At 65.6% G+C, this 27,637-nt stretch overlaps 9 protein-coding genes across 9 annotated transcripts in view; 5 read left to right on the top strand and 4 right to left on the bottom strand.

The window, feature by feature from the left end:
• Position 1: 1 nt before the first annotated feature.
• EMIHUDRAFT_231037 (hypothetical protein) lies at positions 2–3,104 on the top strand (the record flags this gene model as incomplete). The annotated part of the gene is made up of 7 exons (XM_005784662.1): positions 2–1,436; positions 1,614–1,936; positions 2,062–2,142; positions 2,350–2,430; positions 2,641–2,721; positions 2,920–3,029; positions 3,074–3,104. The coding sequence occupies 7 exons, from the start codon at positions 2–4 to the stop codon at positions 3,102–3,104; spliced, it is 2,142 nt and encodes a 713-aa protein (XP_005784719.1).
• A 1,089-nt stretch (positions 3,105–4,193) lies between these two features.
• Positions 4,194–4,774, top strand: EMIHUDRAFT_72099 (hypothetical protein; the record flags this gene model as incomplete). Its single annotated transcript, XM_005784661.1, has 2 exons — positions 4,194–4,240; positions 4,561–4,774. Coding segments are annotated over 2 exons (261 nt in total), but the record flags the coding sequence as incomplete, so codon positions are not given.
• A 4,233-nt stretch (positions 4,775–9,007) lies between these two features.
• On the bottom strand, positions 9,008–10,291 carry EMIHUDRAFT_364631 (hypothetical protein; the record flags this gene model as incomplete). The annotated part of the gene is given in 2 exon segments (XM_005784660.1): positions 9,008–9,116; positions 9,136–10,291. A coding segment is annotated over 1 exon segment (1,156 nt), but the record flags the coding sequence as incomplete, so codon positions are not given.
• A 2,391-nt stretch (positions 10,292–12,682) lies between these two features.
• EMIHUDRAFT_72089 (hypothetical protein) lies at positions 12,683–12,892 on the bottom strand (the record flags this gene model as incomplete). Its single annotated transcript, XM_005784659.1, has 1 exon — positions 12,683–12,892. A coding segment is annotated over one exon (210 nt), but the record flags the coding sequence as incomplete, so codon positions are not given.
• Positions 12,893–15,047: 2,155 nt separating this feature from the next.
• EMIHUDRAFT_631925 (hypothetical protein) lies at positions 15,048–16,859 on the top strand (the record flags this gene model as incomplete). The annotated part of the gene is made up of 1 exon (XM_005784718.1): positions 15,048–16,859. The coding sequence occupies one exon, from the start codon at positions 15,048–15,050 to the stop codon at positions 16,857–16,859; it is 1,812 nt and encodes a 603-aa protein (XP_005784775.1).
• Positions 16,860–17,214: 355 nt separating this feature from the next.
• EMIHUDRAFT_631926 (hypothetical protein) lies at positions 17,215–18,678 on the bottom strand (the record flags this gene model as incomplete). The annotated part of the gene is made up of 1 exon (XM_005784717.1): positions 17,215–18,678. The coding sequence occupies one exon, from the start codon at positions 18,676–18,678 to the stop codon at positions 17,215–17,217; it is 1,464 nt and encodes a 487-aa protein (XP_005784774.1).
• A 174-nt stretch (positions 18,679–18,852) lies between these two features.
• EMIHUDRAFT_231028 (hypothetical protein) lies at positions 18,853–19,598 on the bottom strand (the record flags this gene model as incomplete). Its single annotated transcript, XM_005784658.1, has 3 exons — positions 18,853–19,191; positions 19,276–19,348; positions 19,492–19,598. 3 exons carry the CDS (start codon positions 19,596–19,598, stop codon positions 18,853–18,855), a joined length of 519 nt encoding a protein of 172 aa, XP_005784715.1.
• Positions 19,599–19,941: 343 nt separating this feature from the next.
• On the top strand, positions 19,942–22,615 carry EMIHUDRAFT_112431 (hypothetical protein; the record flags this gene model as incomplete). The annotated part of the gene is made up of 12 exons (XM_005784657.1): positions 19,942–20,087; positions 20,668–20,697; positions 20,735–20,764; positions 20,802–20,831; positions 20,869–20,898; positions 20,936–20,965; positions 21,003–21,032; positions 21,070–21,099; positions 21,137–21,356; positions 21,410–21,436; positions 21,481–21,528; positions 22,460–22,615. 12 exons carry the CDS (start codon positions 19,942–19,944, stop codon positions 22,613–22,615), a joined length of 807 nt encoding a protein of 268 aa, XP_005784714.1.
• Positions 22,616–23,830: 1,215 nt separating this feature from the next.
• The window catches only part of EMIHUDRAFT_112430 (hypothetical protein), a gene marked incomplete at both ends in the record, with an annotated part of 5,353 nt that continues 1,546 nt past the window's right edge, over positions 23,831–27,637 (top strand). Inside the window, 6 exons of the mRNA XM_005784656.1 lie at positions 23,831–24,244; positions 24,389–24,489; positions 24,756–24,882; positions 25,232–25,316; positions 26,884–26,909; positions 27,000–27,143. Coding sequence (XP_005784713.1) covers positions 23,831–24,244; positions 24,389–24,489; positions 24,756–24,882; positions 25,232–25,316; positions 26,884–26,909; positions 27,000–27,143 — 897 coding nt within the window. The remainder of the gene's footprint in view (positions 24,245–24,388; positions 24,490–24,755; positions 24,883–25,231; positions 25,317–26,883; positions 26,910–26,999; positions 27,144–27,637) is intronic.

Genomic DNA, 27,637 nt, shown 5'->3' with positions numbered 1-27,637 from the left:
CATGCTGGGCATCCCGGCCGACGTCCAGCGCACGATCTTCAACCGCGGCAGCCTCGGCGGGCCGCGCAAGACCAGTTCCGCCTTTGACGGCTGCCGCGGCGGCGAACGTGTGGAGAAGTTGGTGAGCGTCGAACTCGCGGGCTACGGCGCGGCCGGATCGAGCGCACATCACGTGCCGAACGCCTCCGCGTCGCTCGGCAGCGACGCGTGTGCGGAGGCGGCCCACAAGGAGGCGTGCATCATGAACGAGTGCCCGTGCGCGACCAGCGAGTCAGGGGACGCAAACGTGCGCCGCAAGGCCAACAAGTTGAGCGAGTTCTCGCTCGAGGGCGATTCGGCGCACGCGTGGGACGAGGGCGTCGCCCTCCACGCCGGCTTGCTCGAGCCACCCCCCGTTTCCGACCGCAACTTTCTCCACCCGCTGGCGGAGGCGCTGCGCGCCTCTGGCACCGGCCGCGCCGGTGGCGGGACTTTGGGGCAGTCACGGCCGACAATCGAGATCGCGCAGGGCGAGAAGCTGCTCCGGACCGGCGCGCGCGACTCCGTGCGCGCCATCGTCGACGCCGCCGCCACTCTTGGCCGGCCCTCCCTCCGCGAGTGGTGGTGGTGCTGCGCCCCTGCGGCGGTGCTGCTCCTCCAAGCGTGCGGCGCCTGCTGGCTGCTGCTGGGGCAGCGGGCGCCGCGCTCCGGTGCGGCCTCGGGGCAGCGGCCCAGCAAGACGGTCCGTCCTCGGCTGAGCAAGAGTCTCGGCTCGGTGGCCTTGCTCCTGCTGATCTCCGCCCTCCCCGTGGCTCGGGCTGGCTCGGGCGAGGCTGGCTCGGGCGAAGCTGGCTCTGGCGAGGCCGGGTCTGGTGAGCAGGGCTCCGGACTTTGGGGGGTGCCGCCGTCGCTGCCGCCTCTGTCTCCGCCGGTGCTCTGCGAGGACGGTTCGGAGTTGATCGCGCTGCTCTGCCCTTACGCCGGGACGCAGCTGGGCTGCGACACGGACCTGCACACCGTCAACCCCGCCGCTCCGGAGGGCTCGATTCTCTCGCGGATCTGCCCGGCGAGCTGCGGCGCGTGCGAGCCGGAGGAGAGCACTCCACCATCGCCACCATCGACACCGATCCCACCGCTACTGGTGCTGTGCGAGGACGATCCGGGCGGCTTGCTCACCGCTTGGCTCACCGCTTACCGCGGCTGCGCCTTCTTAACGGCGGGGTTGGTGGGCTGTGACACGGACCTGCACACCATCAACCCCGCCGCTCCGGTGGGCTCGACCATGTCGCTAATTTGCCCGGCGAGCTGCGGCGCGTGCGAGTCGGAGGAGATCACTCCACTATCGCCACTGCTTGTGGCGGCGTTGCTGTGCGAGGACGATTTTTTTGGTCTCGCGGCCAGCTACGGCGGCTGCACGTTCTTCTTGACGTTCGGCTGCGACTTCGATCTGCACACCGGTGGCGACGCTCCCGTGGGCTCGCTCGTCTCGCTGTTCTGCCCGGCGAGCTGCGGCGCGTGCGAGGAGCAAGCGCCACCGTCCCCACCGCTACTCCCGCCGCCGCCGCAGCTGCGTCCGGCTCGTCCGCCGCTGCTTCCATCCCCCGCTGGCGAGGTCCTCGCCCACACGCCTCAAGACATCCGGGACGAGATCAACAAGGCCGTGGACCAGGGCCGCAACGCGAGCGTCTACGTCCCGCCGGGCGTCCGCCTTGCCTTTAGCAGCAACGTCGCGTGCGGCGGCGACATGCTCCTCTCGGTCCGGAGCAGCGGGGAGGGCGCGACGCTCGACGGCAAGAAGAGCTCCAACATGTTCTCCATCTTTGGCGGCTGCAGCCTCTACCTGGAGGCGCTGCACTTTGTGGACGGGGTTGGTGATTACGGCGGTGCGGTGCTCGCTCTTGGCGCTGGCGATATTGCGATGAAAGGCGTGTCCTTCACGGGCTGCGAGGCTAACCAAGTGCGCCGCCCCTCTCCGCACCGCTCGGCCCCGCAAGCCCTCGCCACATTGGAATGCTGTGGATGCCCCCCCTCTCGCTCTCCGACGCCCTCCCCGCTTACGCCTTCCCGCCCCAACTCGCGCAGGAGGGAGGAGGTATGTTCGTGTGGGACAGCGGCGACGTCTCGCTGGAGAGGGCCAGCTTCAGCAAGTGCACGGCTGTCAATGTGCGTCTCCCACGGCCCCACACGCTCGCCTCCCCCGCACACGCACGCTCGCACGCCATTACGGCGCCGGAAGCGGCAGAAGAAGGCAGAGGGACATGGTTCGGCAAACGGGGGACGCCTTCCCCAAAAGGGCCGCTCTGGGCTTGCCCGCCCTCTCTCGCTCTCTCGCCCTCCCCGCTTAATGCCTTCCCGCCCCAACTCGCGCAGCGCGGAGGAGGTATGTCCGTGTGGAACAGCGGCGACGTCTCGCTGGAAAGCGCCAGCTTCAGCGAGTGCACGACTACCCTGGTGCGTCTCCCACGCCCGCACACGCTCGCCTCCCCCGCACACGCACGCAAGCACGCCATCGCCGCAGCAGGAAGCGGGAGGCGAAGGCAGAGGGACATGGGGTGGCAAACGGGGGACGCCTTCCCCAAAAGGGCCGCTCTGGGCCCTGCCCGCCCCCTCTCGCTCTCTGACGCCCTCCCCGCTTACGCCTTCCCGCCCCAACTTGCGCAGTACGGAGGAGGTATGAACGTGGACAACAGCGGCGACGTCTCGCTGCACGGCGCCAGCTTCAGCGAGTGCACGGCTGGCGATGTGCGTCTCCCACGCCCGCACACGCTCGCCTCCCCCGCACACGCACGCTCGCACGCCATCGCCGCGGGAGAGGAAGGCAGAGGGACATGGTTCGGCAAACGGGGGACGCATTCCCCAAAAGGGCCGCTCTGGGCCCTGCCCGCCCTCTCTCGCTCTCTCGCCCTCCCCGCTTACGCCTTCCCGCCCCAACTCGCGCAGGACGGAGGAGGTATGCGCGTGTGGAAAAGCGGCGACGTCTCGCTGGAGAGCGCCCGCTTTGTCCGTTGCACGAGTGTTCAAGCGGTGCCGCGCGCCCCCTCCACAAGAGGGTGCAGAGACTGAAGCGGGAGACCAGACCCTGTTCTTTTTGTAGGCTCTTTATCTCAATGGCATCGATCGCCTAGCTCTCACCAATCCTCGCTACCCAACGCGGCCGAAGGATATCCACCTCGAGAACCTCCGAGAGAGAGGAACCTCTTTTCTCGTAAAATGAATTCCTCTCGCCCAGTGTCTCCAGCCTCGAGGAGCGGCTCACGGAGGGTTTTTTTTCTCTTACGGAGGCACGCCCAACCTAGCCGATTTGGGTACTTGCCCCCGATGGCAAGTGCGTCTGTTCACACCGCACTGTTAGTTTCTCGGTAATGAGGCTTCGACTTCCCACCTCGCCGCTGCCTCCGCTGCTGGCGCCGCGTGCTTCGCCGGCCGCGCTGCTCGACGCTTCTGCCGTGGCGAGCGTGCACACCTCCCTCGGCGACGTGAGCAGCACTCTGGCGTTCGCGGATCAGGCCGGCAACTTGGCCGGTGCGCTCTTCCCGCTCTCGCTGCCGCCGTACCTGCTGTTCCTGTACTTTCTCGGGTACGAGGGGAACCGCTGCCCCAAGACGGCCCAGTTCGGCGCCCAGTTCCTCCTCCTGTTTGTCGTCTCCACCGTGCTGACCGGCATCGTCACCAAGGGCACCTACTCCTCGTCGCTCGCAGACGTCGACTGGCTGCACGGCGGAGCAGAGGCGCTGCTCACGACATCGAACCTGTTCCTCGGCTTCGGCCTCGCCGGCGCGCGCTCCGTGGCAGTGCCAGTGCACCCAGCTGCGGCGCGCGCGTCGCCACGGACCACCCACTCGCCGTTGATAGGCGCACTGAGCAGTGGCAAGATGGAGCCGGCCGGCGCGGGCATGGAGGGGACGCGGCCGCAGCGGTTCGCGGCCCTCGCTCTCGCCGTCACCGTCTTCGGCTCCGCCTTCGCCGGCCCGCAGCTCGGCGTCGAGGCGCACTCGCCCTTCCCGTCGTGCCGCCGGATGCGAACGATCAACTAAGCGGTTCATCACTGTAACGAGGCGCACTCGCCGTTCCTGTTTGGCGCCGGGGCGCCGCGCCGCCGCTGTCCTCGTCGGCTCTCAGTTGGTGGCGATCATTCACCGTTGGCCAGTCCTGCTTAGGCGCTGCCCGCCGACCTCCTCGCCGCGTCGCCGCTGCCGCTGCATGCGGAGCCTGCCAACGCGCTGTCGATCCCGACGTGGGCGATTCACTTCTCGCCACGTCGGTGTGAACGGCGTCTATTCACACCTGCAGCTGTGAACAGGTGGGCGATTCACTTCTCGTCCGTCTTCGAGTGAGCTGTCTGTTTGCGGGGACAAGAGAGCAGCCCGCTCTCCCCCAGATCTTCCCCAGATCTCCCCCTATCTATCACGCTGCCGGGCTTCCCGGCGTCGGTGCTATCTCCCCACATCTCCCCCACATCTCCCCATATCTCCCCGTATCACGCTGCTGGGCTGCGTTGGTAGATCTCCCCACCTCTCCCCACCTCTCCCCGCATCTCGAGGTGCCCCTGCTCTCTCCTCAGCGACCGGCGGCGCGCGGCAGGTACTTGTTTGCGATGGGGATGGTGTGGCAGATGGCAGCGCTGTCAGGCAACGAGCGCTGGAAGGGACTGACGTGGGGCATGCTGCCGCTGCACGCGTCCGGCGTCGCCGCGTGCACGTACCACTTCTTCTACAACAGCCCCGACCTCTCCTTCCTCGTCCTCCTGCAAGCCGCGCTCACGCTCGCCGGCAACACCACCTGCGCCGTCGCCGCCGCCCGCCTCGCCTCCTCCAACGGCTGGTCGCCATCGATGCTCAACCCGTTCGGCCAGTCCTCCGCCGCCGCCGCCCCCTCCGCCGCCGCCTCCGACCCCCCCGCCGCCGCCGCAATCCCCGGCGCCGCCGCCGCCCCAAACGCCGCGAAGCTCGTCGTCCTCACGGCTCTCGCGTCGTACGGCGTCAAATACGGAGAGGGCCATCTCCCCGCCCTCCCCTCTTCTTTCCCCTATATCTCCCCTGCATCTCCCCTGCATCACCCCTGCACCTCCGCTGCACCTCCCCTGCACCTCCCCTACACCTCCCCTGCACCTCCCCTACACCTCCCCACATCTCCGCTACACCTCTCCTACACCTCCCCTACACCTCCCCTACACCTCCCCTGCACCTCCCCTACACCTCCCCTACACCTCCCCTACACCTCCCCTGCACCTCCCCTACACCTCCCCTACACCTCCCCTGTATCTCCCCTGCATCTCCCCCACATCTCCGCTACACCTCCCCTACACCTCCCCACATCTCCGCTACACCTCCCCTACACCTCCACCACATCTCCCCCACATCTCCCCGGTAGGAGAGCTCCTCCTGGGACCGGTGCCGTACCTCGGCGGCGTCGAAGGCGCAGTCGCGGGCGTGCTGCTCTGCTTCGGCTTCCCCGCCCTCACCGCCGCTCGCTTCCGCAAGCTCTCGGCGCAAGAGGCCAAGAGAGCCCCAAGAGAGCCGAGATAGAGCCGAGATCCCGCCGAGATCGAGATCGAGGTGCGAGGTGCGAGATCTTGCCTTTCGACGCTTGCCGCCGCAGCGTCGCACGCCGCTTGCCGCGCCACACCGAGCCTGCTGCCCCACACACTCCTCCGGCCAGCACGTTGCTCTCGTGCACCAGGCGACGCCGTCCGGCGGCGTGCCGTCGCCGTCGGCGTGAAGAGGCGCGTGAGGTGGCTGAGCGAGCCGCCGGTGCAGGCGGCCATCTCAGGCGCCGAGCCCGCCGCGAGCCTTGGGGCGGCGAGGCTGGCGACACACATGACCCGAGGTTTCGGGGTACGATCTACGATGTAGCGTCGAGAGGTGTGCGACGCGCAGCGCCGCGGGCCGTGCATGTCGATGGGAGGCGCCGTTGAAGGAGCGCGTAGCGCGGGAAAAAAGGAACAAGACGCAACCCAAGGTGAGGTGCCGAGCCCGACCCTGGCCCGACCGCGCTCTAAGCGGACCACAAGTTGCGGCACGATTCCACGAAGTGTGCTCCGCGGAGGGAGGAATGGCAAAATGGCTAATGGGTGAAACCACAGGCACATAGACCGCGGAGACCGCGCGACAAATCCGGAGCGGCATGTTGTGCGAGTATGTATCTGAACAGAAAAAAACTGTTCAGTTTTCAAAGGCAAAAACGCCGGCGTACGCCCTCCCCTCACACTGACACTTCTCCCTATTCCCAACATGGTAAGGTAAGGTAAACTTCTCGTTCTCCACACACACGAGGTGGTGGGGCAAGGGGGGGGCAACCCTCGCGTCTCCACGTCTAACGACAGGAGCCCCACGGCATTCAAAGTGCAAGGCCCGTTTTGCGCGTGGGTGAGCGGCGTGTGTGTGTGTGTGTGTGTGTGTGTGTGTGTGTGTGTGTGTGTGTGTGTGTGTGTGTGTGTGTGTGTGTGCGCGCGCGCGCGGTGTGTATGTGTGTGTGTGTGTGTGTGTGTGTGTGTGTGTGTGTGTGTGTGTGTGTGTGTGTGTGTGTGTGTGTGTGTGTGTGTGTGTGTCTCACCGTCACTGCATCCTCTGCCGGTTCCTCCCGTCGCCTCTTCTTTGTTCGAATGTTTTTCAATCCATCCTTCACGACGCCCTCCCCAATGTAGCCAGCGTTCTTTGCGAATGTCTCGAAATGGCCAGCAGGCGCTGTCTGCTCGCGGCCTGTGCGGGCCGCTCGTCCTCCTCGCCCTTCTTTCGTCCTCCCGTCCCTCCCCTCCACCATGGCCTCCTCGGCACTTCTTCCTCCATCCGCCTCGCCCTGCCTTTTCGTATCGTGCCGTTCGCCCTCCATTCGGTGACCTCCATGGCCGTCCGCCTCCTTTTGGGTGGCGCTCTCGATACGGTTGCGTCAACCTCGACGTCGCTGTCGCCCGCTCCCCGTCCCCGCCGTCGCCAGTGCCTCGGTTCGCGTCATTGGTAGCGTTTCCGTTGCCCCCTCGTGCTCCGCCGTCGCTCTCTCTGCTCGGGCCGTTCGCGATTTGGCTCACCTCCTGCGTGTCGCCCCTCCGTCTCCTCCCCTGCCTTCGTCGTCATCGTCGCTGTCGCGAAAGCCCTCCGGTCTCGACGTCTATCCCCTCCGCTGCGTCGTCCCAATTTATATCCTCATCCTCTGTGCGCGTTGTCGTTCCCGCCCCTTCTCCATCGTTGTCGCCTCCGTCGACTGTGGCGCTGCCTCTTCCCTCGCCTCCGTCCTCCTCGTCTCGCCTGCCATCGTCCCGTGTCTCCTCGTCCTCGCCATCGCCTTGGCCGTTGTCTGCCTGTTCATCGTGTCCCTTGTGCTGCTGGTGGCATCGCCGTTGGCTTCCTCTCTCCCCCTTTCCTCCCTTCCCCTCTCGCTGTCTGGTGTTAATGGACCCCCTTCCTCTCCCTCGCCACCGTCACCGTCACCCCATCCCCGTCGCTACCGCCCTCCGCGACACATCCGGAGCGGCATGTTGTGCGAGTATGTATCTGAACAGAAAAAAAACTGTTCAGTTTTCAAAGGCAAAAACGCCGGCGTACGCCCTCCCCTCACACTGACACTTCTCCCCTATTCCCAACTCTAGGTTGCGCACGTCTCCCAGCGAGCTAGGATCTCCGCTTTTTCTCCCCTAGTCATCCGCCCGCGCCGCGCGCCTCTATGGGCGTCTAGTGCAGCCACTGACAGAACTATTCCCGAGGAGTGGTCGACGTCTCGCCTGAAGTCGGGTGGGCTCGCGCACTGCTTAGCCCTAGGGGAGGGGTGTGTGTGAGGTGGTGGAATGGTAAGGTTTCAGGCCACAGGGGTGGGGGATTTGGGGGATAGGTCAGGAGCCAGCAGCCTTCCTACACGAGGCGGTCACAGCCATGCAAACCGCATGCGACACGGGAGGCGACACGGGCGGCGCGGACGACGGCGACATGGGCGGCGGCGCGGCGGCGTTGGTGGCGGCACAGACGGCGGCGGAGGTCACGGCCACACCGTCGGCTTGGTTGAACTCTTCTTCACTTCGTCTTGTTCAGCGGGCGAGGATGGAGCACGCGATCGATACAGGCGGCCTTCCACAGCAAGAAGTCTTCGCGGTAGTACATGCGCAGGAAGGCGGCATCTTCGTCGGCGAAGCCCCCGTCAGCCGTCGTTGAAGGTCTACGCCCGTTGTCGCGATATGTTGCAGGATTTACACCGGGGCTGACGGCCATGCTGCGATCCCCAGCAAGGGCGTGTTGCAGGGCAAGCCATCCAGCATTGAGCTCCTCGGTACAAAGCAGGTGCAGCTCGTCTCTCTTGCAGTCGATCCTGCGTACCCAAGCAGTCACGGGCAGCAGGAATGGCGACGCGATCCCAAGAGCGTTGGCTACGCTTAGCTGCATGTGGCGGAGTTGATCGGACCCTTCACTCGTGCGGGTAGTCTTGAGTCGTTGGACGACCTCCCGGCGCATCCACCCAGCCGCCCTCGGTTTTGGTGCGTGCTTGGCATAGAAAGCGAGGCCTGAAGCCAAGCGAACGACAGGATCTCGCACGGTCATCACATAGCACGAAGGTGTCGCCACTTGTTGCGGTGGAAGCCTCTCCCCCTGCCAGATGTCGCAGCAGCCCGCGTGCCCGCCCGTGCAACCACAACATTGCCAGCCCGGTACGACTGTGTCGTTGTGGGCACCGTACGCATGGCAGTGATGGCGCCAGGGCGATCCCGCGTACCGCTGCAGCTGGAATAGTGTGCTGGTGCCGGTGCCAGCGGTGGCGGGCGAGGAGGTGGACGACTGAGGAGGTGGAGAGGAGAGGAGTGTGGAGAGGTTTTGTGTGGGAGTGTCCAGCGAGCGGTAAAACCCCTGTCCCTCTCCCTGTACGGCCCCCAGACACACCTCACGAGACTCGTGTCACGAGAGCCACGTCTCGAGTCCCTTTCCTCCCCCCTCGCGCCTCCCTCCCCGCGCACACGCGCCATGGGTGACTGCCTGCACACGCGGCGCGGTATGTGACGCTCTGCCCTCTGCCATGCTCGCGCGGCGGTGCCGCCGGGCCCCGCGCCGAGCCTTGCCGCCCGGACGGGGCTGGAGAGGCTCATAAGTAGGGGTCGTCGAGGTCGATGCCGCGCTCCTCGCAAGCGGCCACCAGCTCAGGTTGCTCCTTGTTCTCGTAGCCCACCCAGAGCGTCTGCACGCGAGGGGAGGCGCGATGAGCATTGGGCGGGGAATGGGCGTGTGGAAAAGGGGGCGTCTCGCGCCTTCAAGCTCGGCGCTGCCCCCTCCTTGAGGGCGGTGGCCAGCGCCTTGCAGCCCTCGTCGCCAATCTCGTTGTCGCCGAGCCGGAGCTCCTCGAGCCGCGGCGCTGCCCCCTCCTTGCCGAGGGCGGCGGCCAGCGCCTTGCAGCCCTCGTCGCCAATCTTGTTGCAGCCGAGCTGGAGCGTCTCGAGCCGCGGCGCCGCCCCGCTCGCGAGGACCTCGGCTAGCTGCGCCGCCTCCGCGTCGCCCCAGCCGAGGCCCTGGTAGTCCAGCACGGTCGCCATGCCAAACTGCTCCTCGAAGGCGGCCTCGTACAGCCGCTTCACCAGCGGCTTGTCGTCCTTGCCGTTCGTGAAGCTCTTCGTCTCCAGCTCCGCCGCGAACGCAGACGGCAGCAGCGGAGGGCGCCGGCCGCCGTCCTGGACGCAGTCTTCGATGAGGCTGTTGCAGTCGTACTCCACTCCGGCGCGCATCTTGCCGAGGTCGAGCGAGAGGAAGCTGGCCTTAGTCAGGCTCGCCCAGCTCTGCTCCGTGAAGCACCAGCCGCGGTCAAAGTACTTGGCCACGTTGGTGCCCTCGGCCTGGTCCTCCGCCTTGTGGCCGTCCGGGAAGGAGGTCAGCCGCAGCACCCAAGTGTGCTGGTGGGAGTAGAGCGTGCCGAGGCAGCCCAGCCCCTCCTTGAAGAGCGCGTTATGCTCCTCGGTGCGCAGAACGCCGTTGGCAGGGTCGGGGTGCTGGTGCAGCGAGCCGAAGTCCCAAAAGACGCCGAGCCGCGTGACGGGGCCGCGAGTGAGCAGGGCCTTGAGCGCCTTTGCGACGCGGGCGAGGTTGGCTCCGCGCGGGTCGGGGTGGTCCTTGGTCAGCCACGGGTAGGAGAGCGCGGCGACGGGAAGCCATTCTTCGTACGGGATCGAGTCGGTCGCCTCGACGAGGTCGGCGAGGGAGAGGAAGGCCTCTTCGGGTAGCGCCTGGCGGTGGGCGAGGACGCCGCCCGCCTCGGCGTGGCTGATGATCCACTGCGCGTCGAGGAGGGCGACGGCGCCGCTCGCAAGGACAGGCTCCAGGTCGCCGCCGCCGAGCTTGCGCCACAGGTCCTTTTAGTCTGCGCTCCCTTTGTCGTGTAGGTTTGCTTGGATTCTTCTTTCGCCTTCTATGTGTCGGAGATGGCGATCGACTTGCAGTGAAAAAAGAAAACCTGGCCCGGCGAGCCAGGGTTTGGCCTTTTGCGGGGGTAAGGTATTCGACCGAGCAGAGTCCACCCATACCGCGTTGGTGACCAGTGGTTTCGTATCAAGAACACTCACTCACTCACTCGGCCCTCCGAACGCGGAGGCGAGGGCTCTAGGGGGTACCCATGCGGGGGGGAGATGGGGTCCCCCAGCCCGCCGCAGGCGCCGATTTTTTTGTTTTTTTTTCGCGCGATTTTTTACTTGTTTCATGGCACATGGGAATTCGGCGTACTTGCGGCCATGCTATCACGCCTTACGACATCCTTTACAAAAATCCCTGGTGTGGACGGTTTTTTTCGCGGTATCCGCGGCGGGATATGGCGGGATATGGCGGGATATGGCGGGATATGGCGGGATATGGCGGGATACCGGGAGATACCGGGAGATGCCGGGAGATACCGGGAGATACCAGGAGATACGAGATACGGGCAGATACGGGCAGATACGGGCAGATACGGGCAGATACGGGGAGATGCGAGGAGATGCAAGGAGATACGGGGAGATACAGTGAGATATGGGAGAGATACATCAAGATACGAACCGCAAAAAACCCGTCCACACTAGGACTTCCTTTCGGCGCTGCTGACCGTGCCATGCTGCACAATTGATCACCTGCATAGCTCGCGGCCTTAGTCTTCGGCATTCAGTGACGACCTGATCGTACGGCCAGTAGGAAGGTGTCCTTCCAGCGCGTGCACGCTTCTGACGCAATGCGCGTCACAAACTGCCTCGGATTGGCTGCTTCCACTCTCGAGGCTATGCCTACACAGCCTCGCGCGCATGGGCAGTCAAGAGGACCATGCACTTTCTCAGGACAGCGCCAGTGCCTCTCCCTTGGACCGGCAAACTTGGCGGTCTCGGTCACCAATGTGGGACCAGTGCGGCATCGCGCCATCGACAGCTCTGAACTGCGCCTCACCACTGACCGGGAAGGCCGCCAAGTGGGCCAGCACCGGTCACACATTGTGGCAGCAGTCAGCAGTTGTCTGATAGCTAGAGCAGCAGCGTCAGGGTCGCAGGGTCGGATCATGTCAAGCCTCTCGCCCGGCCGGCCGCGTGCAGACGTCGGCCTGTCTGCTGTCTGGAGTGATCTGTCCGCGGTCAGTACGACCGATCAGGTTGGAGGGTTTCTGATGTGTGTGATTGGAGGGTCTATCTTTATGTACTCCTCGAGATCTCTCCAAATCTGCCCTCTAACCAACCGTAACCATTCGGGAAGTCACGGCTAGTAGAGGCTAGTAGCGCCGGAGCCCCGTTTCCGCACTGCTGCACGGCGCCGTGTGCCTCCGGGGGCCCCCGCCTCCCCCCAGTGCCCAGAGGTGAAAGGGGGTGTGTGCAAAATCGTACGCGCGGCGGGGACCGGGGAGATCTCGCGCTGCTAATTCGCGTCGCAACGCTCTCAAGTACCCCCCCCCCCCCCCCGGACAGACCCCGGACAGCCCTACGGATCACACGCGCTCAAGCGAGGCACCCGCCGCGTCTCCCTCCACGGCGGCGTCCACTATCACAGCGCGTGCGCGTGTCCTCCTGCGCCGCGGCAGCAGCAGACGTAGCAGCAGCCGAGGCAAGCGGCGGTGGGGAGCCATGTCGCAGCGGTGGCGGCGGCGGGGCCGATGAGCGGGACCTATAGGCGCACCAGACTCGAACAATTCTTCGGCTGGTCGCACGGTTCGTGGCGGAGTCGGCCGAGGAGAGCGTCGCCCGTTGCATCGACTGCGGCACGAGATAGTCGGCGAGCGCCTGAGTAGACGTCCGCCACCCATTAACTCGTGCATTGAGAAATGTGGTGTAGGCGGGAGGAGCCAGCCGGGCGGAGCCTGGCCGAGGCTGCCGGAGATGTGGACGGAGGTGAAGGAGCCTCCGCCAGGACCTGCTCACAGCAGTGCTGTGAAGGAGCCGCACTGCTGTGAACAGGCGAAGCGGCCTCCGCCAGGACCGGTCGACGAGCGGGAGACGTACGAATAGCCCGCAGATCGGCTGGCCGCCTCCTCGCGCTCGTCCGACGTGCCGTCCGGGTGTATCGTCACCGTCACCTTTTTGCCGTCGCGGACGAGCGTGCCTGATCACGCAGCGTGAGATGAGATGCACCACGCCGTCGCAGCGCTTCGAGCGTGGAGCGAGTGCGCCAGATACGCGGCTGCCAGGCTGCCAAGACGCGGCAAGCGACTCGCCGAAGCTGGCATGGAACATGGCCTCGGCCGACCGCATGTCGAAGCCGCCAAAGCCGCCGCCGGGACGCGCGAAGGACGTCATCGCCGAGCCGCCGCGGTCGTACGCCGCGCGTTTCTGATCGTCGCAGAGGACCTCCGCCGCCGCCGAGATGGCCACAAACTTGGCCTCCGCCGCCTCTCGGTCGCCGGGATTCTTGTCCGGGTGCCACCGAAGCGCTAGAGCGCGGTACGCGCGCTTTATCTCGCTGGTGGTGGCGCCGCGCGGCACGCCGAGGGTGTCGTAGTGATCAGACATGGGAAAGCCGAAGCACAAAAAAGTCCAAACGGTGCTCAAGGGGGTCGGAACCCTGGGAGGACAAGGGGTGAGCCCTCAGGCGGGGGGTCTACTCAAGTGCCTGCGCGAGTGAGTGTGGAGTGGTGGTGTGACGTGTGAGGCGTGCAGTGTGGTGTTCATTAGCTCCGAGTAGAGGGGGCGTCCTGCAGTTAAGGGGAAACCCGGTACGCGGGGCCAACCCTCGGAGACCCGTGTTTACTTTAAGGCCCTTGCCCTGCGAACGCGCACCCCCCCTAGGGGTCAGGGCTCTCTAGCCCGTAGCCCGATCCCGATCATCCGGCCCGCTGGGTGCGCTTCTGAGCTCCCCGGCCCTGGATGTGAGGCTGCCGACTGCACTCCAAGTGCTCCAAGTGCTCGTGGGCACGACGGAAGCCTTGAGACGTGTTATGGCCCTGCGACCGCGCACCCCCGGGCTAGGGCTCTCTTGCCCGCAACCCGATCCCGATCATCCGGCCCGCTGGGTGCGCTTCTTAGCTCCCCGGCCCTGGATGTGAGGCTGATAACTGCACTCCAAGTGCTCCAAGTGCTCCTTGACCCAACATAGAGGGCGTTGTGGGCCTAGCTTTTGGTGTATAAAAAAACGGGAGCCGACGCTGGAGAATTCGGGTTGAACGGTGAGAGAGGAGTTTGACCCGCACCAATGGCGCACATATTGCAACACATATTATACACATCGGAGATCTGAACCACGAACTGGTTCTTACTTGTTGCCTTCTGAATAGCGCTCCAACCCGCAACAAACTGACCAACCCCCAAAGGCAAAGCGGCAAACCGACTCCTCGATCCACGAAATAAAGCAACGCCCCCTCCTGCCCTGCTCAGCGTGCGAGGACCTCTTAACTGCGCGTGAGGACACGTGAGGACCTCTCGCGTGAGGAGGACCTCTGTCGCGCATGAGGACCTCCGGCCAGCTCTCAACCAGGCGCGCTTTCCGGCTTCTTTGCCAGCAGAGGCTTCGCCTTTGTCACCCCAGGGGGCGGGTGGAAGACCTTTGTCGGAAGCGGCGTCCTGGGTGTCGCCGTTCTTGCCTTTGGCGCCGCCGCCGATGTAGACACTGCTGCCGCCGGCGCCGTCGTCGCCGCTGCTGCCGCCGCGCTGGTTGCCGCCGCCACCTCGAGGCCCGCGCTTCTCTCCTTCTCTGCCGCGAGCAGCGCCTGCTTGCACATAGGCTCGGAGTGAAATGCACGTGTTTCCCGTGACCCTGTCAGCTGCGAGCTGTGCCTCCAGCTCTGCGATCCTCTTCGCCTGCTGGCCGTCGCTTGCCGCTGCCGTAGCACCACCGGCGGCGCGCTTAGGCTCCGCTGCCGCCGGCATCGGCTCCGGAATAAATGGTCGATCTTTGCCGCACCTGCAACGCCCGTCGAGCACGCCGCAGCTCGTTGGCCACATTGGCGGCGCGCCCACGCACGCATAGTCCCCAGAGCATCCGATCGCCGTGATGCATGGCTCGCCTGCTGGTTGGCATTACTCAAGGTTAGCAAAGACTGCCGATATCACCTGCGCACTGAGGACGGGCCTCGCCGACCGCCGGCTTCAAGTCGGGAAAGTCGCACCTATGGAACGGGCGTCCTATGCGATTTCCCGCCATGGATTTGGAGGCAACCGGGCAGCCCGAATTCACAGCCGCTCGAGGCTTGGTTTGGCTAGTCCACGGGCGGTTGCTCACCATTGCTTGCCGCACCCTGGCCGCGGTACGACCACCACGCGGGACATGCCATGCCAGTCGCGGCTCTGGGTGCAGGTTGCTCACCCACGGCACCGGGCCGGTGCTTGCACTTTGAATGCCGTGGGGCTCCTGCCCGTGTCCGGGCGTGGAGATGCGAGGGTCGCCCCCCCTTGCCCCACCACTTTGTGTGTGGAGACGTTTACCTTACCTTACCTTACCTGACTACTGTGTGTGGCGTACCTGTGTCGAACCTGTGTGCTGTGAGAAAGAGTCCACGTCGACCGCGCAGAGCTTGGGCTCTCGTGTTAGTGCCAGTGCGCGCGAGTCCCGTGCCAGTGGAGTGAAAAAAGAATAAGAAAGGCGAGCCCCACTTTTGGGGGGGGGGGGGGGGGCGGGGGCGGGGGGTCCAGGAGACGTGTCCAGCTAGACGCGTCCCCGCTAAGGAACACCATGAGCCACTTCCGCTCGGAGTTCGCCTCGGACTTCATCTGTTGCTTCGTCGACGACGAGGACGAGCGCCGCGACCCGCTCCTCTCCCTCGACTTCAGCGGCCTCTCCGTTCTTGACGCGCTTCGCCTCTTTCTCGGCGCTGCGCGGCAGGCGGGAGGAGGCGCAGACACAGACGCCTTTGCCGAGCGGTACTGCCTCTTCTACGAGGGCGTGCAGTCGCACACGTCGATGCGCGCTGCTTGTCGCGCGCTGGTGCGCAGCTACCTGCTCCTCGACACCGCTCTCCACCGCGGCGACGCCAAGGTGCCGATGAGCGAGACGGCCTTCCTGTCCGAGGCCTGCCGGCTCGGGCGCGAGGGCGGGGCGGAGCTGCCGCCACGGCTGCTGGCCGAGGCGTACCGCTCGATCCTCGCGATCCCGCTCCCCGAGGCGCCCGCGCCGCTCCCGCGTCCCAAGGCTGCAGGCTGCGGCGGGTTTGGCCGCCCGGTCTGCGCCGGGCTCTGCTGCTACTTTTGCTGCTCGGACAAGGGCGGCGGGGGCGGAGAGGGCGGGACGGCGCCGCTGCGCGCGGTGCCCGCCTCGATGGAGCGCCACCTCGACCCGATCGACGTCGATCCGATGGAGTGCGACCTTCCCGTCGTCGGCTTCCGGCAGCTGTCGCTCTGCAAGGAGCTGGACGAGACACTCTCGCAGGGGGAGGCGTGCAGCGGAGAGGCGTACACGGGAGAGGCGTGCCCGCTGGGCAACGCGGGGCGGCTCTCGCTCGGCGGGAAGGTGCACGCCCTCTTCGACGCCCACCGCCCGCCCGGAGCCGGCTCCCCCTTTTCCGCCATCGACCTGCCGCCCGCTGCGGACGGCTCTCCCCTCTTTGACGACGAGGTCTGCGGCATGGCCGTCGACGAGCCGGGCGGCGGCGGCGGAGGGGGCGGCGTCGGCGGCGGCGGCGGCGGCGGAGGAGGAGGAGGAGGAGGAGGAGGAGGAGGAGGAGCGGCGGCGCGCAAGCCTCGCGCTCCGATAGAGCGGTGGAGCGAGGCTGAGGATGCGAGCATTCGCGCCGGCGTGGCTGCGCACGGTCCAAAGTGGAAGCAGATCGCCGACGTGCTGCCGGGCCGGAGCGACGACGCGGTGCGCAACCGGTGGAAGTCGCCTCTCGCAAAAGGAGCACTCGGCCGCCCCGGCGGCATACGGCGCGACTGCGCAGCACCCACCCTCCTCCTCCTCCTCCTCCTCCTCCTCCGCCTCCGCCTCCGCCTCCGCCTCCGCCTCCTCCTCCGCCTCCGGCTCGCCGTCAAAAGTCGTGCGCAGCGCGGAGCGGGCGGTGAAGCAGGCAGCGCAGGCTGTGCGGCTCGCGTCGCGGGAGATGCCGGGAGATCGGCGCGAGATGTCGGGAGATCGGCGCGAGATGTCGGGAGACGCCCTTCCCGCCGCCACCCCCGTCGTCGCGAGCGTCGCGCTGTCGCCGATCGCGCCGACGCGAACGCCGGCGCCGACGCCGCGCCGGCGCTCGCGCGCGCTCAAGGCGCTGTCCGACCACAACCCGCGCGGGCTGCACGAGACGGCCCCGCTGCCGCCGGCCGCCTCGTCGGCGCGGCCGCGGCGGAGGGAGTCGTCGGCGGGCGTGCACGTCTACCGCTCGGCGGCCGCGCCGGCGGCGTACGTGCCGATGGAGCGGTGAGCTGGCGGCGCGTGGCCCTGGCCTTGTGTGTGGTGTGGAGAGGTAAGGGAGCGTGTTGGAGTCCTACACAGCATGAGAGGGGCTACTTCAACTTGTCGTCATCTGTTTTGTGTGTGTATAGACTCTCATCGCTGTAGGGTAGATCCTTGATGCGAGCGTGTGACCCGCAGAAAGAAGTAGTAAGCTGAGGAAAGTAAGGTGAGGAGACAAGAGGTCCAATAGCAATATATACGTACCGTCTCCACACAAGCGGATAAGTTTCGGTGGGCAACGTGCCCGACCAAGCAGGGAACGGGAGGGGGGGGGGGGGGGGGGCAACCCGACTCGCATCTCCACGCCCGGGGACACGGCCAGGAGCCCCAGGCCCACGTCGCTCGTCGTCCCCGACAGCAATGAACAGAGAAGACAACCGCAACTGGCGGCCTCACGCGGGTAATCGTAGCTGCGCGCGCCGGCAAGGGCTGCCTCGCGCCGAGCACATTCGCGTGGGACCTAGCTCTCGATCTTCTTGGGCAGCAGCTGGTTCGACAAGTCCTCTCCGTGGCCTAAGCGGCCGAGTCCGCCAGCGCCCCAAGTAAAGACAGCGCCGTCGGCGGTGAGGGCGAGGATGTGGTCTTCCCCTGCCGACACAGCGACGCGCTGGCCAGCAAAGGCCTCGACCTTCTTTGGCAGCAGCTGGCGCTGCTCGTCGCCGTGGCCCAACCGGCCATCGTCTCCATCGCCCCAGCTCCAGACGGCGCCGTCGGCGGTGATGGCGAGGCTGTGCGACATTCCAGCCGACACAGCGACGGCGCGCCGCCCCGCCAATGCCTCGACCTCCTTCGGTTCTAGCTGGTCGTGATTGTCGCCGTGGCCCAGTCGGCCAAGTGTTCCATAGCCCCAGCTCCAGACGGCGCCGTCGGCGGTGAGGGCGAGGCTGTGGGCGTATCCAGCCGACGCAGCGACGACGCGCTGGCCAGCAAAGGCCTCGATCTTCTTCGGCAGCAGCTGGCGCTGCTCGTTGCCGTGGCCCAGCCGGCCAAAGGCTCCATAGCCCCAGCTCCAGAGGGCACCGTCGGCGGTGAGGGCGAGGCTGTGGTCGGATCCAGCCGACACAGCGACGATGCGCTGGCCAGCAAAGGCCTCGATCTTCTTGGGGAGCAGCTGGTGCTGCTGGTCGCCGTGGCCCAACCGGCCCCAGGCTCCACTGCCCCAGCTCCAGACGGCGCCGTCGGCGGTGAGGGCGAGGCTGTGGCCTCCTGCCGACACAGCGACAACGCGCTGGCCAGCAAAGGCCTCAATCTTCTTGGGCTGCCACTGGATCTGCTGGTCGCCGTGTCCCAGCCTGCCCTGCCAGCCGCAGCCCCAGCTCCAGACGCTGCCGCACGCGGAGAGAGCGAGGCTGAAGTATCGTGACGCCGCCACACCGATCGCGAGCTCGCCTCCGAGGAGCGACGGGAGACGGGTCGGCGTCTTCAGCTGCAGCACGCCCTCGCCGTGGCCGAGAAGGCCTGGAAGTTCCTCCCCAGCGGTCTCGTCGTCCTCGTCGTCATCCTCCTCGCCCTCCGCAGCCGTGCCGCACGACGAGAGCCGCCCCTCGCCGTCGATGAAGACGCTGTGCTGTCCGCCCGCCGCCAGCCTCGCCGGCGGGTTGGACTCGCGCAGCAAGGCATAGACGCACAGCCACCGCACGGCGCAGCCTTCGCCCTCTGGCTGCGCCGGCAGCGCGTAGCCGGCCTCTTGCAGGCGCAAGCGGATGCCCTCCTCTGCGAGCGAGGCGTGGAAGAGCACCGAGACGGCCGCCACGTGAGCGATGTCGGCGGGGTCGCAGCAAGAGACGACGCGCACGAGGAGCTCCGTGGGGAGGTCGAGGAGGCGGGTTGGCGGCGTCTCTGGCGAGGGCGCGGTGGTCGCGGTGGCCGGCGCCATATGCATACACAGCCTTATACAGGTTTGTAAATCAAGTTTGTAAATCATGTTCCGGTGCGGCCTCCGACTCGGCGTCTAGCGCGCGCGATAAGGTTTTTGCTCGCCTTCCCTGGGACCCCGTTGCATGTCACTGTCATCACTGTGCGATATCGGGGCTCCTCTTTTTTATATTACCCAAAAGCTAGGCCCACAACGCCCTCTATGTTGGGTCAAGGCGGGCGCCTAGAAGAAGGCGCCGCCCCCCGAGGGGGAATCCCACCCGTCCCCCGAGCCCCCGTCGAAGAGCGCGTCGAAAGCGTCGTCGCCTTCGTCGTACTCCTCCGCGTCAAAGCACCGGACCGGCTCCCCCCGGCCGTGCTCCCTTGCCCAGCGCATCTGCCGAACATGCGCACGCTGCTCCTCGCGCGCCATCTCCTCCGCGGCGCGCGGCGTCCACCCGGTGGACGCCAACAGCGACTCGAGCGTCGCGCGATAAATCGCCTCGCCTTCCTCGCGTGATACCACCTCGCCCGCCTCCTTCGCCACCGCCTTCTTCCCACGCCGCGATAGCTTCTCGCCGCCCTTGCTCGCCAGCGCCGGCGATGCCGTGGCGCGCCCGCCGCGCCCGCGCGCCCGCGCCTGAAAGGTAGCCCCGCCGCGCCCGACGTCCCCCCGCGCCCGAAAGATGACCCGCGCCTCCTCCTCCGTCACGGGCGTCTCGCGACCCCCTCCCTCGCGCCTGGAGGATAGCCCGGGCCTCCTCGTCCGTCACGGGCATCTGCGTCTTGTGCTGCAGGGCTTCGTTGTATAAGGCGGCGTGCGAAATAAATGATGGAGAGAGTTCTTTTCTTGGAGCACTTGGAGTGCAGTCGGTAACCTCACATCCAGGGCCGGTCTTTCGTTGAATTCTTTCGGAGTCTGCCGCCGATAGATATGATTGATACAGAGCAAGCCATCATCGATACCGAGCGCAAGGCCGGTCCAAACATCCGCACGCTCAAGGCGCGCGTTGCCAGCCGCTCGCTCAAGCTCACACAGACAGCACTCAGCACTTTTGCTCCACCGATGGACTAGACACGACATCCGGAAGACGCTTATCAGTGCAGCCGGGCTGGTGCGATGCGAGTGCGACCAGCAGCGTGCGCCGCGGCTAGCACCAAACAGACGGCAAGGCACGGCGCTAGACATGCTGCGGCCGGGGGTGGCAGTGCCTTCCGGCGGAGCGACAGCGAGTGCTGCGGCTAGTAGCGGTCGCCGCGGCCAGCAGCGAGCGTTGCAGGCAGTCAGGAGGCGGCGCGGCAAACTGCATAGGCGCTGGCGCCGGTGCTGGTGATGGTCCTTGTGCTGGTTGTGATGGCGGCCACGGGCGGCAAGGCCGCGATGGAGAGCTTCGTCAACGACCGCGAGGCGCTGAGGGCTGGCGGCAGGACGCAGCACGGGCGGCTGAGGCTCTTCGGCTTCCTAGAAGTGTCTAGGAAGTATCCGGGAAGTGTCTAGGACGCTGCACGGGTGGCTGAGGCTCTTCGGCTTCACGTTCGCTCTCTCCCTCTCGTTTGCCTTCCCGATGCCGCTCTACGTCTTCCTCCTCGACCTCGCGGTGGGGTGGAGGACAGCGGTGCCCCCCTCGCCCTACCCCACTCCCTTCACGCAAAAGGACAACCCCGGGACCGAGAACAGCTCATGCCTTCACCGCCCCGATGCCGAGCATACCAACACAGCCCCTGTGCCAATCCGTCTCGGACAACCTCGGGCAACCTCGGGCAGTCTCGGGTCATCTCGGGCTATCTCGGGTAATCTCGGGTCATCTCGGGTCATCTCGGGTAATCTCGGGCAGTCTCGGGCAGTCTCGGGCAGTCTCGGGTAGTCTCGGGCAGTCTCGGGTAATCTCAGGTAATCTCGGGTCATCTCGGCAGGTGCCCCTCTGCTACGCCGCGTCGGTCTCGTCGACTCTCGGTGTGTACGGCGTCTCCCTCGCCTGCACCGACGGGCGGTGCCGCTTCTCGGAGCTGGCGGGTTCTGCTGTGAACGGCGTCTCTTCACACCTCCCGCTGTGAACAGGTGCCGCTTCTCGGAGCTGGCGGGTCTGCTGTGAACGGCGTCTCTTCACACCTCCCGCTGTGAACAGGTGCCGCTTCTCGGAGCTGGCGGGTCTGCTGTGAACGGCGTCTCTTCACACCTCCCGCTGTGAACAGGTGCCGCTTCTCGGAGCTGGCGGGTCTGCTGTGAACGGCGTCTCTTCACACCTCCCGCTGCGAACAGGTGCCGCTTCTCGGAGCTGGCGGGTCTGCTGTGAACGGCGTCTCTTCACACCTCCCGCTGTGAACAGGTGCCGCTTCTCGGAGCTGGCGGGTCTGCTGTGAGCGGCGTCTCTTCACACCTCCCGCTGTGAACAGGTGCCGCTTCTCGGAGCTGGCGGGTCTGCTGTGAACGGCGTCTCTTCACACCTCCCGCTGTGAACAGGTGCCGCTTCTCGGAGCTGGCGGGTCTGCTGTGAACGGCGTCTCTTCACACCTCCCGCTGTGAACAGGTGCCGCTTCTCGGAGCTGGCGGGTCTGCCTTCCTGCCTGGCCAGAGCAGCCGCACGGGTTGAGGGCTACCTGGAGGGGTCGGCGCTACGCCTCTTCCTGCACCGCCAGGCGCCGCCGTGCGCCACCGGCACACTCGGCCTCTTCGCCGCCTACCTGCCGGGCGTCCGGCCGAGGACCTTCTGCGCGATTGTGGTGTTTGGAGACCTGCTGTGGATCCCGGTCTAGTCCAGAGTTAATCAGGAGTTAATTAAGAGTTAATTAATGATTAATAGGTGTTTGGAGACCTGCTGTGGATCCCGGTCTCCTGTGAACGGCGTCTATTCACACCTCCCGCTGTGAACAGGTGTTTGGAGACCTGCTGTGGATCCCGGTCTCTGCGGCGGTGGCGGAGGTGGTGTCGGCGAGGGGGCTGGGGGAGCAACAAGAGACGAGCGGGTTACTTTCGGCGTAGCAGTTGAGTCTAGATCTAGCGTGCTCACGTCAGCTCGCTCGCGTGCATGTGTGTCACAGTGACGCATGCTAGAGTGCCCCCATGGCCCATGGGCATGTTGTGCGAGTATATGGGACAAAAGCGTCGAAAATCCTACCTTAGGTGCAGCCAGCGGCAGCGAACGCAGTACCACGCAATTCGCCGCCCTCGTCCCGCCAACTCGTACCCCCCCCCCCCCCAATCTTCTGGTTCCACTTCCTACATATATATTTTCCCGTGTCCGGTTTTCCGTTTCGGGCGACGGCACACTCACCGAGCTATCCGGGCGGGGAATCATGTCGGCGAAGGCGGGCTCTGGCATCTCGGTGATGCGCTCCGATCTCGACGCGTCGACCTCGACGGAGGTGGACGCGCACGAGGCGCAGTGGCGGGCCGGCGTCAACCGCCAAGCGCGTCCAGACGCCGCTTCGCAAAGGCGGGCGGCGTCATTGGCTGCTGCAGCCAAGCGGCGGCGGATAAGGACATGAACAACATACCTGCGCAAGCCGTCGCCGCCCGGGCGGCCGCAGGCGGTGCCATCTCAACCCACTCTCGGCACCGCTGCACGTGCGTGCTCCCTCTCCCACCCAACTCGGCTCCACTCTCGTCCACCCGCGCCCACCCCATCATCTGCTCTCAGGCTGATTGCGGCGTGTGTTGCGCAATGCCGAGCCACCAGACGCTGGCCAGAGCATGATTGTGATGCCTCTGTCTGGGCCGGGGGGGGGTACGAAACCCCGGGGGGCACCCCCCCGGCCCGAGGGGCCGCAGGCGGCCCGCGCGGGGCACCACGCGACCCAAGGTACCAGGGGGGGGGGGGTTTAGTACCCCCCCCCCCCCCCCCCCCGGGCAGAATGGTAAACTCGTGTCTACTCACCTCGTCGGCTCCATCGGCTGCCTCTCCTCGTGCGCCGGCTGCCTCTCCATCCAACCGCTTCTGCGTCCCCTTCTCTGCCCGGTGCTCGCGTGTCGCGATGTCGCTCTGCCGAGAGGGTCATCGCCGGCGTAGGCGGAGCGGCGGGCCCTTCGTTACAGAGACAACAAAGACATTTCACCCCTCGGGCTGTTGTTGCAGACAGAAAAACAAATTTGGCGCGCGTGCGCGCAAGGTATGCTAGTGTCCCAAAAAAGCGTGTCTCGAGTTTGTTGCAGCTCCGCAGCCAGCGCGGGCTGCCGGGACGCACCGCTCGCGCGTTCGGCACACTCGGTGGACCCCACCGAGTGTGCCGAACCAACTGGAGTGGGTAGGCTCGACGCCGCGCTCGCTGTGGGGCTGCAGCAAACTCGCCGCCGAGCGTGCCACCGACAGCGTCCTGGCGGAGGTGATGGAGTGTGAGACCTGAGGCTGCGGAGGTGACGCCTGAGGTACCGGCCCGTGCACAGCGACTCAGCCGGCGACCGCAACGGGCTTAGACGAGACTTGTCGACGCGTTCCGGCTCAGCTTCACCGTGGTCCTCGGGCGTCTGTCGACGTCAGGACCACCCATACAGCTCGCGGGTTTGAGGTCGCAAGAGCCAAGATGGTGGCGTTTGGACATCCCAACCATCACACAAGACAGCCTGTAGGTGATGGCGGGACGGCGCAGTGTTTGTGGCACTCAGCAGTAGGCACCCGCGGCACGGCCCCGCTGTCGGCACTCACGGGCTGCGGAACCGGCCCCAGAGGGAGCCGTTCCGGGCGAGTGTGGCAGCTCCTGCGCTAGTATGGGCACCCTCTATCATAGCACTACTGATCCTGGTCATTAGAGCTGCCAGGGATAGCGTCAGGAGCCGGTAGGAGTCAAAACCTCTCATATTTGAGACATCGTGTCCCATATACTCGCACAACGAGCCCATGGCCAGCGTGCACATACGATACCTGTACGGCTTTATTCAGCCTGTAACCTGACACTGCTGGCGCTGCGCTCGCGATGTAAAGGGTGTGGATGCTGGGTTGACGGAAATCGGGGGACGCGACCCACCTCTCGCCACACCCACAGACGGTCCCGAGGTCAGATCCATCTACTCTGTTGATGACAAGACTTGTCTACTCGCTGGAGCCGAGCAGGAGGGCCCGGCGCACAACCCCCTGGTCCGTATGGGAGGGTTCAATGATGCGCCACGGGGTTTCCAAATTCTTTTTGGTTGTAAAATTCTTTTTTGCGCACGGCCGTGCGACGTGCCTCGCGCGCCCGTCTCGACGCGCGCTCGACGCGTGCACGCGGCCTCCGCGACGGCAGTGAGCATGGACTTTGTCGTCGATGCGCGGCCCGAGAACGAGCCTCTCGCGCCATCGGCCGAGGGTGCTCCGTCTCGCAAGCGGCGCCGCAAGCGCAGCGGAAACGCGGCGCGTGAGCGGATGCTGGCGTCGCTGGTCTTCAGTGAGGGCGGAGCGAGCGCTGCGATCGAGGAGGCCGACGCGGACGCTTTCGGAGCCGCGGCGGCTGCTTCCGACGGCGAGGGCGACGAGGGCCTGTCCGGCGGCGAGCAGCCGAGCGGCGGCAAGAGCGGCGGCGAGGAGGAGGCGGAGGAAGAGGGCGAGGAGGAGGCGGAGGAGGAGGAGGAGGAGGAGGAGGAGGGCGGCGAGGAGGGCGGCGAGGGCGACGGCGGCCGCGACCCCGCGCCCGCGTGGCAGGACGACGACGACGACGAGCTGCAGGTCGACCTTTCCTAGACGCTTCCGAGACGCGTCCTAGACACTTCCTAGACACTTCCTTGACGACGAGCTGGAGGTCGACGTGACGGCGGGCGGCTCGCGGCTGCGCGCGACCTTTCGCAGACCTCTCCTGCACCCTTCCCGCAGGTCGACGTCATGGCGGGCGGCTCGCGGCTGCGCAAGCTGCGCACCCGCCCTTCGGAGCGCGTGCTTGGAGGCAAGGAGTACGAGGCGAGGCTTCGCGCGCAGTCTGCCTCTCTAGATGAGCGAAAGAGTACGAGGCTCGGCTGCGCGCGCAGTCTGCCTCTCTAGATGAGCGAAAGAGTATGAGGCTCGGCTGCGCGCGCAGTCTGCCTCTCTAGATGGAGCCGCGCTCTGAGTTGTACTCTACTCCAGACGTCTCTCCAGCGCTAACACCGTCTCCAGCGCGTATTCCGCCGTCTTGCAAGCCGCCCTCCCTGCACTCGGCCCCCACCTCCCGCCCCTCACGCCGCCGCCTCTTCGTCCGCCGCAGGTTCGCGGCTACGCAGCCGGCGACGGGGTGGGCGGAGATGCCGGCGCGGCGCGGGGCGAAGGGGAAGCAGCGGCGACCAAAGCAACCGACAGGCGGCGCGTCGAGTGACGAGGGCTCGGACGGGGCGGTCGAGCAGCTCGCGGCCGAGGCGCAGGAAGCGCTTCTGCGCGGCGCTCCGTCGCTTCTCGGCCGCTCGGACGCGATCTCTGGCCAGGCGTTCGCCTGATCTCGGGAAATCTCGGGGTGATCTCGGGAAGTCTCGGGGTGATCTCGGGAAGTCTCGGGTGATCTCGCGCGATCTCGGGCCAGGCGTTCGCCGTGTAATCTCGGGTACTCTCGGGTGATCTCGGGTGATCTCGGGAAATCTCGGGGCGATCTCGCGTGATCTCGGGCACGGCATTCGGAGTGTAATCTCGGCTGATCTCGGAGACTCTCGGAGACGCCTCGCGTGATCTCCCGTGCTTGAGATTGCACAGGAGCTCGCCGTGAAGCGGACCGTCGACCTCAACGCCGCCGCCGCCTCCAACTCCGCCGTCAGCTGCGTCGCCTGGCACCCGAATGGTCAGCTCGCCCTCACGGCGGGGCTCGACAAGACGCTTCGACTCTTCCGCGTCGACGGCGAGACACTTCCTAGACACTTCCTAGGCACTTCCTAGGCACTTCCTAGGCACCTCCCAGACACTTCCTAGACACTTCCTAGCCGGCCAACGTGCTGCTGACCTCGTCCGGGTGACACTTCCTAGACACTTCCTAGGCACCTCCCAGACACTTCCTAGACACTTCCTAGCCGGCCAACGTGCTGCTGACCTCGTCCGGGTGACACTTCCTAGACACTTCCTAGACACTTCCCAGACACTTCCTAGACACTTCCTAGCCGGCCAACGTGCTGCTGACCTCGTCCGGGTGACACTTCCTAGACACTTCCTAGACACTTCCTAGACACCTCCCAGACACTTCCTAGACACTTCCTAGCCGGCCAACGTGCTGCTGACCTCGTCCGGGTGACACTTCCTAGACACTTCCTAGGCACCTCCCAGACACTTCCTAGACACTTCCTAGCCGGCCAACGTGCTGCTGACCTCGTCCGGGTGACACTTCCTAGACACTTCCTAGGCAGTTCCTAGACACTTCCCAGGCAGTTCCTAGCCGGCCAACGTGCTGCTGACCTCGTCCGGGTGACACTTCCTAGACACTTCCTAGACACTTCCCAGGCAGTTCCTAGACACTTCCTAGCCGGCCAACGTGCTGCTGACCTCGTCCGGGTGACACTTCCTAGACACTTCCTAGACACTTCCCAGGCAGTTCCTAGACACTTCCTAGCCGGCCAACGTGCTGCTGACCTCGTCCGGGTGACACTTCCTAGACACTTCCTAGACACTTCCCAGGCAGTTCCTAGACACTTCCTAGCCGGCCAACGTGCTGCTGACCTCGTCCGGGTGACACTTCCTAGACAGTTCCTAGGCACTTCCTAGACACTTCCCAGACACTTCCTAGGCACTTCCGAGGCACTTCCTGGACACTTCCTAGACACCTCCTAGACACTTCCTAGACACTTCCTAGACACTTCCTAGGCACTTCCTAGACACTTCCTAGACACTTCCTAGGCACTTCCTAGACACTCCCTAGACACTTCCTAGACACTTCCCAGACACTTCCTAGACACCTCCTAGACACCTCCTAGACACCTCCTAGACACTTCCTAGGCACTTCCTAGACACTTCCTAGACATTCCCTAGACATTCCCTAGACATTCCCTAGACACTTCCTAGACACTTCCTAGGCACTTCCTAGACACTTCCTAGACACTTCCTAGACACCTCCTAGACACCTCCTAGACACTTCCTAGACACTTCCTAGGCACTTCCTAGACACTTCCTAGGCACTCCCTAGACACTTCCTAGACACTTCCTAGGCACTTCCTAGACACCTCCTAGACACTTCGTAGACACTCCCTAGACACCTCCTAGAGACTTCCTAGACACTTCCTAGACACTTCCTAGACACCTCCTAGACACCTCCTAGACACTTCCCAGACTTTTCCGCGTCGACGGCGCGTTGCAACACGCCGCTGCAGCCGTACCACCTTGCCATCGCGACCCATAGCCCACCTCTGTCGTCCTGTCGCCAGGCACCCGCAACACGCTGCTGCAGTCTGTCCACTTGCCGAAGCTTCAGGCCGGCCGGTGGTGGGCAGCTCCGACTACGTGTGAGCAGCTCTGATCAGCTCTCACCACGGCGCTGCAGGTCGCCTCCGCCGCCTTCTCCTCCGACGGCGCGCGAGCCTTCGCGTGCGGCCGAGGGCGCCAGTGGGCCTGCGTCGACCTGCACAGCGGCCGAGCGACGATGATGCCGCCGCTCCCGGGCAGGGAGGAGGCGGGCTACCGCGAGGTAGTGCCTTCGCCGGACGGCGCCACCATCGCGCTCCTCTGCGACTCGGGCGCGCTCCTGCTCCTCTCGCAGAAGAGCCGCACCCTGACCTAGAAGCGGAATCCCTCCCCACGTCTCCCCACGTCTCCCCACTCTCCCCACATCTCCCCATATCTCGCTGCCTTCCGCCGTATCCCGCTGCACTGCACTGCCCTCGTGTCCTCTCGGTCTCTCCCCCCCCCCCCAAAAAGCCGCGAGGGTGGAAATTCCAAGGGGTAGGGAGCCTCCTTGCCAAAGAGGAGGCCTGCGAGGCGAACGGGCGCTTCGGGGGGGGGCGGGGCGTCGCGGGGTCCGCGGGAGGAAGTGTTTAGGAAGGGTTTAGGAAGTGTCTAGGGGGGTGGCAGTGCGACGCCTATTAATCCCGAAGGGGGGGTGGTGGTTGCTTCCGGGGGGGGGAAAGGACGCGTGCAGGGGGGGGGGAAAATTTCGAAAAAATTCCTGGGGGGGAAGGGGGA

The sequence above is a fragment of the Emiliania huxleyi genome (assembly GCF_000372725.1).
Source record: "Emiliania huxleyi CCMP1516 chromosome Unknown EMIHUscaffold_169, whole genome shotgun sequence".
In the NCBI taxonomy this organism is placed as follows: domain Eukaryota; phylum Haptophyta; order Isochrysidales; family Noelaerhabdaceae; genus Emiliania; species Emiliania huxleyi.
The sequence above is the reverse complement of the archived record's forward strand: the minus strand, read 5'-3'. Positions and strand labels throughout refer to the sequence as shown.